Source organism: Bufo bufo, chromosome 4 (genome assembly GCF_905171765.1).
Source record: "Bufo bufo chromosome 4, aBufBuf1.1, whole genome shotgun sequence".
Lineage (NCBI taxonomy): Eukaryota > Metazoa > Chordata > Amphibia > Anura > Bufonidae > Bufo > Bufo bufo.
Genome location: NC_053392.1, coordinates 606,941,422 through 606,954,564, shown reverse-complemented (window position 1 = coordinate 606,954,564; position 13,143 = coordinate 606,941,422). Strand labels below are relative to the sequence as shown.

The window sequence follows — 13,143 nt, the reverse complement described above, 5'->3', positions numbered from 1 at the left end:
ATGGGCCACAAAATAAAGTGAAAAAAGAAGTAAACTAAAAAAAAATTACAAAAAAATTAAAAGTTTCAAGTAAAAAAAAAGTGTAATATAGAGCAACCAAAAATCATATGTACCCTAAATAGCACCAACAAAACTGCCACCTTATCCTGTAGTTTCCAAAATGGGGTCATTTTTTGGGAGTTTCTACTCTAGGGGTGCATCAGGGTGTCTTCAAAAACCATATGGCATTCCTTTCCTTCTGCGCAATGCCGTGTGCCCGTACAGCAGTTTACAACAACATATGGGGTGTTTCTGTAAACTACAGAATCAGGGTAATAAATATTAAGTTTTGTTTCGATGTTAACCCTTGCTTTGTTAGCGGAATTTTTTTTATTAAAATGGAAAATCTGCCAAAAAAGTGAAATTCTGAAATTTTATCTACATTTTCCTTTAATTCTTGAGAAACACCTAAAGGGTTAAGAAAGTTTGTAAAATCAATTTTGAATACCTTGAGGGGTGTAGTTTCCAAAATGTGGTCACTTTTTGGGAGTTTCTACTCTAGGGGTGCATCAGGGGGTCTTCAAATGGGACATGGTGTCTAAAAATCAGCCCTGCAAAATCTGCCTTCCAGAAACCATGCAGCGCTCCTTTTCTTCTGCGCCCTTCCGTGTGCCCATACAGCAGTTTACGATCACATTTGGAGTATTTTTGTAAACCGCAGAATCAGGGTAATACATATTGGGTTTTGGAAATTTTCTGAAAAATGTCAAGATTTGCTTCTAAATTTCTAACGTCCCAAAAAAAGAAAATGTCATTTACAAAATGATCCAAACATGAAGTAGACATATGGGAGATGTAATGTAACTATTTTAGGAGGTATCACTATCTGTTTTAAAAGCAGAGAAATTGAAATCTTGAAAATTGCAAATTTTTCCATATTTTTGGTAAGTCGTCTCCGTCCTTTACACTTTCTCTCCTATTTCGAATTTACTCCTGATTTTGGTTTCCAGAACTGTATCAGGAAGTCGTACCCTCAGGATCCTGATCTTCCCCTAATTACTGGACACCATTTATATTAGGAAACAAAACTCATCCGATCACAAAACATTTCTGGGCTGATATGTACAGTATGTGACCGGCACAGAATTCATCTTTTTTTTTGTTGAACAAATCTCAATACAAACTGAGCACATTCCACGGTTTTTAGTGATCCACAGAAGGTACAAATCTCTTTGTCTACACCAGACACAGGTAACTAAAATTGGAGTCTTGATTAACGTAACCCCGACATTGCCTTCAATGTGGAGGTTCACGAACATTTTATTATCCTATGAATCATATTATTTTTATCTTTTTTAAATTTTTTATACTTTTTATTTTTTTTATTACATTCAGCTCTGCTACATCCATAAACCACTTACCAAAATTCTCTCCTCCCCAGATGTCCATGGCTGTGTCGTACTTCCCCAAGTGGTTAAACCAAGACTTGTCTATCACAAAGAGTCCACCGGCTATTACAGGAGTCCTATGAATGAGACAGAAAAGAGACTAAAATCGGAAACTGAGTTAATAAGGCTCATACATACGAACGGATTTTCTTTCCGTGTCTGTTTCGTTTTTTTGCAGACGGTATGCGGAACCATTCAGTTCAAAGAGGCCGCAAAAAAAAATGGAAGTTACTCCATGTACATTCCGTTTCCATATTTCCGTTCTACAAAAAAAGTAGAACATGTCCTATTATTGTCCGCATAACGGAGAAGGATAGGACTGTTCTATTAGCGGCCAGCTGTTCTGTATGGAATGCACACGGATGTCATCCGTATTTTTTGCGTATCCGTTTTTTGTGGACTGCAAAATACATACGTTCGTGTGCATGAGCCCTTACTCTGCAAAAACGGATATTCACTATTACCATGCCATGCTTTAACTGTGCTGTACAAAAGTGTTCACACCCACGTCCTTGTTAGATATCCCCCATTACTACTTATTTGTTGCACTTTAGTTTGCAATTTTTCAGCACCATGTTAATTAAGGATAGGGCCGTGGGCATGGAAGATATCGGGCAGCGCATGGAAGATGTACCACATGAAATGTACATGCCCCTCCGGGGGGTGGTTCTGAGGATCTCATTGCACTCTTTAAAGGGAGATTGTGATATTGATGACCTACCCTCAGCAACTCGGCCTCCTTGCATCTCACCAAGCACAGCGCCATACATTGTATAGTGGCCGTGCTTGGACTTGCAGCTCAGCCCCAGTCACTTGAATGCGGCTGAGCTGTGCCTAGGCTTTGTGAATGATGAACGTAATATCACATGGCCCAGGAAGAGGCCTAAACACTCACGGACAGGCAGCGGCCTCTTCAGACAGCTTATTGGTGAGGGTGCCTGGAGTCAGACCTCCGCCGATCTGATATTGATGACCTGTCTTGAGGATAGACCGTCGATATCAGAATCTCAGAAAAACCCTTTAAATGCAGCCATGGTAGCTGAACCTGGCTCAGGACGGACATGAGTATCATGGTTTAGGTACCTGGTGCGTTATACTCACTTTATCGGTTCTGTTGGGTCTAATCGCTTAGCTTTTTGTTCTGAAGACAGCTGCTCCCATTTAAAGTGCAAACTCCAGTCAAAACCTGATCAGAAAAAAAATCCAAAATATATAAAAACCTTTAAGTTATGGACTAAATCCACATATAATGTGCACACATACAACACATGGGGCCGGGAGCAGCAGTCGGCTATTTCTGGCAGTCCCACAGAGACGAAGCAAACCGTCACTTGAGACAAAATTTACGACTTTTCTATGGAAAACAGGAATTGAGTGATAGGAGATTTTCCTCTCTAGAAATTAGTCGTCAGACCACACATGGTGGCTACAGGACTGGGCACCTTGTGAAGAAGGAAATGAAAGACTGGGTGCAGAGGAGACGACCAAGGTAAGTAAGGGAACGGGTGGCCTGCAGTAGAGAACGGGTCATCAGACTTGGAGTTACCCAATATGTCTTAGGGGTGACCTAATTACAATGTACAAATACATGAATGGACAGAACAGAGATCTTTCTACTGGTCTTCTTATAACTCGTCTTGCAGGAGGACATTCTCTACATCTAGAAGTCAGAAAGTTTCATCTTCAACATCATAGATGGGATTCTTTACGGTAAGAGCAGTGAGACTATGGAACTCTCACAGGAGGTGCTGATGGCAGATCCATTGCCCAAGGTAAAAGATTATTCTGCTCATATAAATGAGAATGAAGACCCCATACCCCATAAAGACCCCTGAAATGAATGGAGCAGTCAGTTGGGCATTCTGTTGATTTTGGGGGGGCTTTACTGGGTACGACACCCCCATTCTTGTGATCGGTGGGGTCCCAGTGATAGTGACCATATCCACATTCAAGTCTTGGCTTAAAAGAGGACCTTTCACCACTGCTGATATGCCCAAGCATTTCCCATGTCATAACAATTCTGGATCATCTATTCTTATGTCTCTATGTTGTGCCATTCCTTTATTATTACTACTAGAAGTTATGAATGAATTGCTAGCAGTCTGCAGTAAGGGTACAGAGGGGCGGTAACCAGTTGGGGGCGTGTACCTGCACAGACTCACTCTAGCCAATCAGTGCTGCCATTTTCAGACTGTGCAGGTACACGCCCCCAACTGGTTACCTCCCCTCTGTACCCTTACTGCAGACTGCTAGCAATTCATTCATAACTTTTAGTAGTAATAATAAAGGAAGGACACAACATAGAGACATAAGAATAGATGCTCCAGAATTGCTATTACATGGGGAATGCATGAAGCTATGAAAACAGACAAGTCCTCTTTAAGGTTCTGTTCCATGCTCCATGTCTGACCTTCCACGTCTGGCCGCCAACTGGTGACTATTCCGGAGGATAACCCTTCAGCAGTGTCTACACCCCAGTCTAGGCAGTGCCAAACCAGCTGCGGCCACAAGGACCCACTTTCTTGGACAAGAACATAAACTGTTTTCCAAGTCTCGGAAACATAAGAATTATATTACACAAAGAATTGACGATTTGCCTTAGACACCATGCATTATAATTAGTGATGAGCGAAGTATTAAAAAAATTGATTCGGCTGTTTCGCCAAATAAAAAAAAAAATTCGCTTTGTGACCAATTACTTAGTCAAAAAGTGCATTTCTTTGTAAATAGTGGGTGCAATAACAGGGAGCGGCGATTGCACTGCGCCCCCGTCATTGTACCCCTCAGATGCCGCGTTCATACATGATCGCGGCATCTGATAGCAATAATACAGTGTAAAATTTAAAAAAAATAAATAAAATCATACTTACCCTTATCCATTTCATCGCAAAGAGCCGCCCGCCATCTTGATTAAATATCTAGCGCAAAATCTTACATAGCCCGTGATGACGTCATTGCGTCGGCCGCAGCAGTGACGTCAACGCGTTGGCTCTTCGTGCTCAAATGGATGAGGGGGTCTATGATTTTTTTTGTTTCTTACCCAGTGCTACAGACTAAAAAAAATACCTAGTAGCCATTGGCTCCTGAACTGAAAAATTTAGGAGCCAAATTAAATTTTTAGTCGCCAAATTGAAACCGAATCAAAATTTTGGTATCGTGGCAACGCTACGCCGATCAGATCGACGTAGGGTTGTTTTGATCCAAAATTTTGATTCGCTTTCGTCACCATAAAAAAGTATTGCGATACTCAATACCGTGCAAAAAAAAAAAGAAAAGCCGCGTGCATTTCACATTTTATGAAACGTTCGGCCCATAATAGAAAAGTCCTATCCTATTTTTTGGGGTGACAAGGTGACTAAAAAATGGCGAATCGCATGTTTTTTATTTATTTATTTCTGTTACGGCGCACACCGCATAGGAGATATTTTTTAATAATTTAATAGTTTGGACTTTTCGGACGCAGCGCTATGTAATATGTTTATTTATTTATTTATTTATTTATATATTTTATATGTAAAATTGGGAAAGGGGGGTATTTAAACTTAATATTTTAGGGTACTTTCACACTAGCGTTTTTCATTTCCGGCATAGAGTTCCGTCACAGGGGCTGAATACCGGAAAAGAACTGATCAGGCATATCCCCATGGTTTCTGAATGGAGAGCAATCCGTTCAGTTTGCATCAGGACGTCTTCAGTTCAGTCGTTTTGACTGATCAGGCAAAAGATAAAACCGCAGCATGCTACGGTTTTATCTCCGGTGAAAAAAAACTGAAGACTTGCCTGAATGCCGGATCCGGCATTTTTCCCCATAGGAATGTATTAGTGCTGGATCCGGCATTCAAAATATCGGAATGCGCAGACCGGTAAAAATGTGTAAAAAGATACAAGACGGATCCGTCTGTCCGCATGACAAGCAGAGAGACTGTTCTGTCCTTGCAATGCATTTGTGAGATGGATCCGCATCCAGATGCGTCTCACAAATGCTTTCAGTCACATCCAGATCGGCGGATCCGGCAAGCAGTTCCGACGACGGAAATGCTTGCCGGATCACACTGCCGCAAGTGTAAAAGTAGCCTTAGTGTTTGTGTTTTTTTTTTTTTTTACTTACTATTAGCCCCCTTAGGGGCTGAAACCCTTGTCCTATTCACCCTTAGGCCCCTTTCACACGGGCGAGATTTCTGCGCGGGTGCAATGCGTGAGGTGAGCGCATTGTACTCGCACTGAATCTGGACCCATTCACTTCTATGGGGCTGTTCACATGAGTGGAGATTTTCACGCATCACTTGTGCGTTGCGTGAAAATTGCAGCATGCTCTATATTCTGCGTTTTTCACGCAACGCAGGCCCCATAGAAGTTAATGGGGCTGCGTGAAAATCGCAAGCATCCGCAAGCAAGTGCGGATGCGGTGCGATTTTCACGCATGGTTGCTAAGATGACAGTCTATTCACTGTGTTATTGTCCCTTATAACATGGTTATAAGGGAAAATAATAGAATTCTTTAATACAGAATGCATAGTAGAAGGTCAATTGAGGGTTAAAAATATATATATAATTAACTCACCTCCTCCAACTGATCGCGTAGCTGCCGGTCTCCTGTTCTTTCTTCAGGACCTGTCAAAGGACCTGTGGTGACATCACTGTGCTCATCACATGGTACATCACATGATCCATCACCATGGTAATGGACCATGTGATGAGCTCAGTGACGTCACCACAGGTCCTTTGACAGGTCCTGAAGAAAGAACAGGAGACCGGCAGCTACGCGATTAATTGGAGGAGGTGAGTTAATATATATATTTTTTTAACCCTCATTGGCACTGCGCCACCAATGTTTATTATACTGGGGTGTTGGGGGGGGCGCACTGCGCCACCAATGTTTATTATACTAAGGTGTTGGGGGGGCGCACTGCGCCACCAATATTTATTATACTGGGGTGTTGGGGGGGGCGCACTGCGCCACCAATGTTTATTATACTGGGGTGGGGGGGGGGGGGCGCACTGTGCCACCAATGAAGATAACTGACCTGAAATACAAATACAGGAGGTGGGTGCCGGAATCAAATAGCCGGCACCGGACCTCTATGACAGGGAGCTGTGATCCGCTGCAGTTAACCCCTCAGGTACCGCACCTGAAGGGTTAACTGCCGCTGATCGCAGCTCCCTGTCATAGAGGTCCGGTGCCGGCTATTTGATACCGGCACCCACCTCCTGTATTTGTATTAACAGGTCAGTTATCTTCATTGGTGGCGCAGTGGCCACAGCCCCTCCCCTCCTCCCGTCTCTCTTCTTATTGGCAGAGGCGGCGGCAGCAGCACAGGGGGGAGGGAGAGACTGCTTCTCCACTACGCTGCTGGGAAGAACATCGGCGGCGGGCAGAGAACTGTCATCTCCTGTGCCCCGCCGCTGTATTCAACTGCAGAGCTGCGGCGGGGGGTCTAGTCGCAAAGGGCGACAAAACTAAAAAGTCTTGTCGCCATTTGTAAATTCAATTTGCTGCTTTGAAGCGCAAGGAAATTCGGCTTCTGAGCAAATCGACTTTTCCCTGAAATTCGGATCGAATTCCACTTTGTGGAGTTAAATTCGCTCAACACTAATTATAATGTCCAATACTCGAGTGATGATGTCACAAGATGAATTGCTAAATGCATAATAATCAGTCCCTTCCACTGAGTAACGTCATGATGAAATTGGAAGAGGGGTAATACTTTATATTAACAGCTATGTGACCTTCTGGTAGGGGGGCCGAATAAATAATTTAGCATAAAAAACACACATATGTATTGTACGGTTGATGTAATAGCAGGGAAGCCCCCTGGGCAGTAATTACAACTCCCTACATCCCTGACCCCCTCTGCTACGAGAGTAAATTATAATCCGCCTGCAGCTTGTTCTCCGCATTAGGTGCAGCGTTCCTGAGTGGGTCTGGGTCTGCGGTGGAAGGAACATCTGCTCCGGTGGAAGTTAAGGCGGTGAGCTCCACTCGTCCGTAATCTCTCTCCACTTACGCCATTTAATGCTCTGCACCGAGACCAGGTGCACACATTTTCGATCGGCTACCAGAAGTAAATGAAGCGTGTAATGTAAAATATAATGTAAAAATAACTACCGTATTTTTTGGACTATAAGATGCGCTTTCTAGCCAGGAAAAATATTATTTCGCCTGCACTCAGGGGAGAATAAAACTTGTCTGTTTCAAGAACCTATGAACTTTATTAGCTACAAAGTCATCACTGCCAGAAAAGGATCAATGGGTCAGTGCAGGGGAGCAAGAGACGCTAAAGGCAATGAGCGCAGGACACCACCTGACATATAACCAGAGCCACGAAATCGGGAGTAAAATACCGGACCACCTGCCATTAACCCTTTCAATAACCTAGATCACCAGGGAAGGAAGTACTACTACAAACCAGTAAAGAAAGAAACATTAACCCAGCCACTAACTTTAGGAAACTTTTAATAAAATGTATAAAACTTAACATGGAAGCATAGTCCAGTATAACTACTGGTCTAAACTGGTAAAAAAGGGGAAGGGTCATAGCTGTGGGGGTGGAGCATGTATGGACTATCAGATTACTAGAGCATATTCACCCCATATTGTGTATGTTTTGTTTGTAAGAGAGAACAAGGAGGTATACAAATATAAAATATATCACAAATACAAATAAAAAAAGAACAAAACAAAAAAAAAAAAGGGGGGGAGAGGAATATAAAGTAAAGGTGAGAAAAGAAAAAAAAAAAAAAGAGGAAGAAAAGGAGGTAAAAAGGGGGGAGAAAAGGGAAAAAAAAAAAGGGAAAAGATAAAGGGAAAAAAATAAAGAAAAAAATGAAGAAATAAAGGAACAGTTTGAAAAAGGAGGGGGAAGAGAGGAGGGAAAAGGAAAAAAAAAGAAAGAAATGGCTCCAAAAAATAGTAGGCGCTCCGCGGATCTCTCCGGCCAGAAACCGAATACCAAAACCTTTGAAGCGACAAAAATAGATCAATTCTTGAGGTCTCCAAGGGTGAATACGAGGGGGGGACAAAAGGACATTGGTTCCAAAAAAAATGATAATTTTGGGGTGACGGAAACAGAATCACAAAAAGTCCCTGGACACTCTCAGGAGGAAGAGGGAATGGAGGGAGAAGATACGCCTAGTGTCAATTCCTCCCCACTAAAAGAAATATTGCTAGCGGTAAAACAAAACGGGGATTTAATAAAGGGCATTACAACTCAGCTCGGGTCCATCCAAGTTGACGTGGGAGTGATTAGAGACGATATGTCAAAAATTCGAGACAGAGTCAAGAATGTGGAGAGCACCATGGGTCTTATACAGAATGAATCCCAAAAAACAAACTCTGAAATCTCCACTCTGAAGGTAGAATTGAATCTTCTGAAGAAAAAGGTGGTGGATCTTGAAGATAGATTGCGAAGATATAACGTGAGAATTCTGGGGGTCCCAGAGGGCGCCGAAGATAATAATTCAATTCAATTTATACAGACGTTAATCCTGGAGAACTTCGGGAGGGATCCGTTTTCTCCACTATTTATGATAGCAAGAGCTCATCGGGTCCCAGGTGGCAAACCAATCCCTGGGAGACAACCTCGGACATTTCTTGTTAAATTATTGACTACTAGGGACAGAGATATGCTACTGAGAAGGGCGAGGGAATGCTCACCGGTGGTATATAACGGAAATAGATTGGCCTTTTTTCCTGATTTTTCAAAAGACATTCAAGAAAAGAGACGCTCATTTATGATGGTAAAAAAGAAGCTAATAGAAAGGTATATTAAATACTCCCTTATGTTCCCAGCAAAACTTCGGATTATTTGTAAGGACACAATCCTATTTTTTGATACTCCGGATAAAGCCGCGGATTGGCTTGAACGCAATGATATGCGACTCAGTTGTTCTAGGACCTGCGGGGAACAATAACTACTAGAGTTTTTTTTTTATAACCGTAATATATTTTTTCTCCGTTATTTAGTCGGGAGGTGCCGAGCAGGGGGGAGTGTGGGAGGGATGGTCACAGGAGAGAAATCTGCTACAATATGTGGTGGATTATTTGTACGGGGGGTGGGATCTGAGCTGTGGTGCGTCCTTTTTTTTTTCTTTTTTCTTCCTTCTTCCTCTACCCCACCTAACCGCTTTTTATAATGTCTATTCGAATTCTCGCTTGGAATGTACGTGGTTTGGGGGAAAGAGACAAGCGGTTTTTGATCTGACACGGATCCATCTCCCAGCAATAGTATGTTTGTTGGAAACGCATCTCACTGGGGAGACCTCCAGGGTGGTCGGCAGGGGATGGGCTGCGCACACGTATCATTCCACTTTTTCCAGCTACTCCAGAGGTGTTACTGTTTTTATACATAGAATGATTGATTTCGTGAGCGAGGCATCCTCTGTCGACCAGCAGGGGAGATTTATCTTCCTATATTGTAGGTTGAGGGGGAAGACATGTATCTTGGCTTTTGTCTATATTCCACCGCCATTCTCTTTTTCAGTCCTCAATTCTTTGCTATCATTCATGGATAAATGGCCAGAGTGTCCAACATTGATTATTGGCGATTTTAACGGTGTCATTAATCCTGTATTGGATAGGGTTTCTACGAGTAGCAAGGGAGACAGTCCGGTTCAGGGGTCACCCTTGGCGCGGTTTTGCTCTGAGGCTGGGTTCGAAGATGTTTGGGGACACCTAGGACAGGGGAAAAGGGCCTTTTCATGTATTAGTAAAGCAGGTAAATCTATGTCCAGAATAGACCTTGCCCTGATAAATAGAAAATATGTGAGACTGGCAAAGCGAATGAAGTATGAAACAAGGTCATTCTCGGACCACTTGCCGCTATTCCTTGAACTTTGTTTGACACATACAGAGACCCCCATTTAGATTAAACCCCTATTGGTTATCAGTAATAAAGGCACATGAAATAATTCAGAATGAAATCAACCGATTCTGGGATAACAACTATGGCTCAGCAAAGATCCAGGTGGTATGGGACACTTTTAAGGCCTATATGAGGGGAATAATGGTCAGTAATATCGCGAACCTCAGAAAGGAGTACGGGAAAAAATTGAAAAACCTAGAAGAACTTGCATCTCTGGCGACACAATCCTTCTATACAAATAAGACGGAGGAGAATAGGGAAAGTATGCAAAGGACCACACAAGCATACTCTAACTTCTTGCTGGACAAGGCCCAACAAAGTTAATTTTTTAAAGGGCAAAAATATTTTACAGAGTCAGAGCGACCTGGTAAACTTCTGTCCAGAGTGATCTCGAGTCAAGAATCTAAAAAATATATAGACAATATCCGACTGGCCAATGGTAGGACGGTTAGTGGACAGGGTCCTGTAGAGAAAACTTTTGTGGACTACTTTTTAGATCTTTATAAAGCTCAATCCAAGATTACAGATGAAATGATGGATTCTTATCTTGATGGCATTGTTTTGCCAACTATTACTGGCGCTCAAAAGAAAGCACTTAGAGGTAGAGTTCTCAATGCAGGAACTTGAGGGGGCAATTAAATTAAGTTCGGCCAATTCCACCCCCGGTTCAGATGGACTCCCATACGAATACTATAGTAAATACAAGGAGTTTATTCTTCCTAGACTGTTGGGGGTCTTTGCTGAATCGGTGGAGGATGGGAAACTGCCAGACTCAATGATGGAAGCCGTAATAACATTAATTCCAAAAAAAGGCAAGGATCCTGCAGATCTGGAATCGTATAGACCAATCTCACTGCTTAATGCAGATGTAAAGCAAGGATTTTGGCCACAAGGCTCTCTAGGGTTATTTCCTCCATTGTCCATCCAGATCAGAACGGCTTTATTCCAAACAAGGGTACGCATCACAATCTGCATTGGCTCCTTGCCAACATACAGGCCCCTGGGGGGACCGCTCGCTCCATCCTGTCACTGGATGCCTCTAAGGCTTTTGACAGGGTTGAGTGGCGCTTCCTATGGAGGGTTCTGACAAGGATGGGCTTTGGGGAAAGATTTATAAATATCCTTAAATTATTGTATAAATCTCCCACGGCAAAACTGAGTCTTAATGGGATTCTGACCACTAGTTTTGACTTAAATAGAGGCACGCGGCAGGGCTGCCCACTATCCCCATTGTTATTCGATATTTATATTGAACCCTTAGCTTTGGCCATCAGGCAGGATGATCAGGTTAAAGGATTTGGAACACTAGGAGCGCAAGACCGTATCTCTTTATATGCGGATGATGTTCTTTTTTTTATAGACCACACGGAAACAATTCTTCCTAGAACTATTCAAATGGTTAAATCATTTGGTGAGGTCTCTGGTCTTCTTATAAACTGGTCTAAGACCAGTTTGATGCCAATAGACCCGTTACCACAGAAAGAGGCTCTCGTGACCCAATTGGACATTGTTGACACTTTTCAATACTTGGGCTTGACTATATCGCCCAGGGTTGAAAATTTTGTACAACTTAATCTGATCCCCCTAATAACAAAAACTAGAGCTAAAATAGGGATCTGGCTGAGACTTCCCCTATCCAGAGCTGACCGAGTTTCACTGGTTAAAATCGTGATACTACCACAATTCCTTTATGTGCTCAGGAATACACCTACTTGGAAAGAAGACAAATATTTTAAACTCATGGAAAGAATAATTAATGATTTAGTGTGGGAAAGAAAACGAGTTCGAATAAAACTCGAATATCTATATAAACCACTGGAGTGCGGGGGTTTAAACCTCCCCTATCTTAAAGGGTATTTTATTGCTGCCCAGCTATTGATGTGCTATGTTGGATTGTCCGAATATACAATTAGAAGGATGGGGGATATCTTTGTGAATTTAGGTTCACTTTCCCAGAACTTTAACCATGTTCTAGTACATTTTAATATTTGCCATAGATTATATGTCACCCCTACATGGTTGAATAAATGTGGGCTAAGAGATACGTCCAAGTGCCCTAGATGTGACACCTCAGGTGCGGACTATCTCCCTATGATCTGGACCTGCCCAGAACTTATAAAATACTGGAATAGTATTAATAACTTCATCACTTCTAAACTTAAAATACGAATACCCTTTGAACCACAAGTGTTTTTGCTTAATGAGTTTTCCGAAATAAGTAGCCATAAGTATCAAAAGATCCTCTTAGGCAGGATACTGCTGCTAGCTAGAATTCTGGTTAGTCGGACCTGGTTTGCTCGACATACTCCAGAACTAAATACATGGATAAACCTAGTTAACAAGGTAAAAAACTACGAGCAAATCTTGTATAGGCAGAGAGATGCGGATGTAAAGTGGATCAAGATATGGGGCGGTTGGAAGATTTGACTGGTTGTGATCATTTCTAAAACTTTATTTCTGAATTTATTATTATGTTTTGTTTTTTTTGACGCATCACAGGTTCGGGGTGGGGGGGAGGGGGGTTGGTACAGGGAATTGGGATAAGGGGAAAATATATTCAAGAGGGGGAGTATTTACTTAATTCTTTTGTTTATTGTAAGTTGTTTTGATATATTAATAAAGATAATTAATAAAAATAAAAAAAATATAACAGAAAGTGGCGTTTTCTATAGCCATCCCCTAGCTGGCCTAGAAGTCAGATTCTGGTGCATGCTGAGACAGAGATATGCCTAAGTTATTACGTGGCATCAGCTTCTTAATAAGTTAGGCGCATCTCACTTCCCCACACAGGGTATCAAGACTCTTGGTAAACCTCAAACAGTACATTTTAGGAATGTGAAAGTCCAAACAGATCA

The 13,143-nt window shown here is 42.2% G+C and overlaps 1 protein-coding gene across 2 annotated transcripts in view; it reads right to left on the bottom strand.

Moving 5' to 3' along the window:
- Positions 1 to 13,143, bottom strand: part of GALNT14 (polypeptide N-acetylgalactosaminyltransferase 14) — a 442,885-nt gene that overhangs the window by 47,480 nt on the left and 382,262 nt on the right. For both annotated transcript variants that reach the window (XM_040430606.1, XM_040430607.1), the window contains exons 8-9: positions 2,529 to 2,613; positions 1,401 to 1,504 (exon numbers count right to left, since the gene is read on the bottom strand). In XM_040430606.1, the coding sequence (XP_040286540.1) occupies positions 1,401 to 1,504; positions 2,529 to 2,613 (189 nt within the window). The remainder of the gene's footprint in view (positions 1 to 1,400; positions 1,505 to 2,528; positions 2,614 to 13,143) is intronic.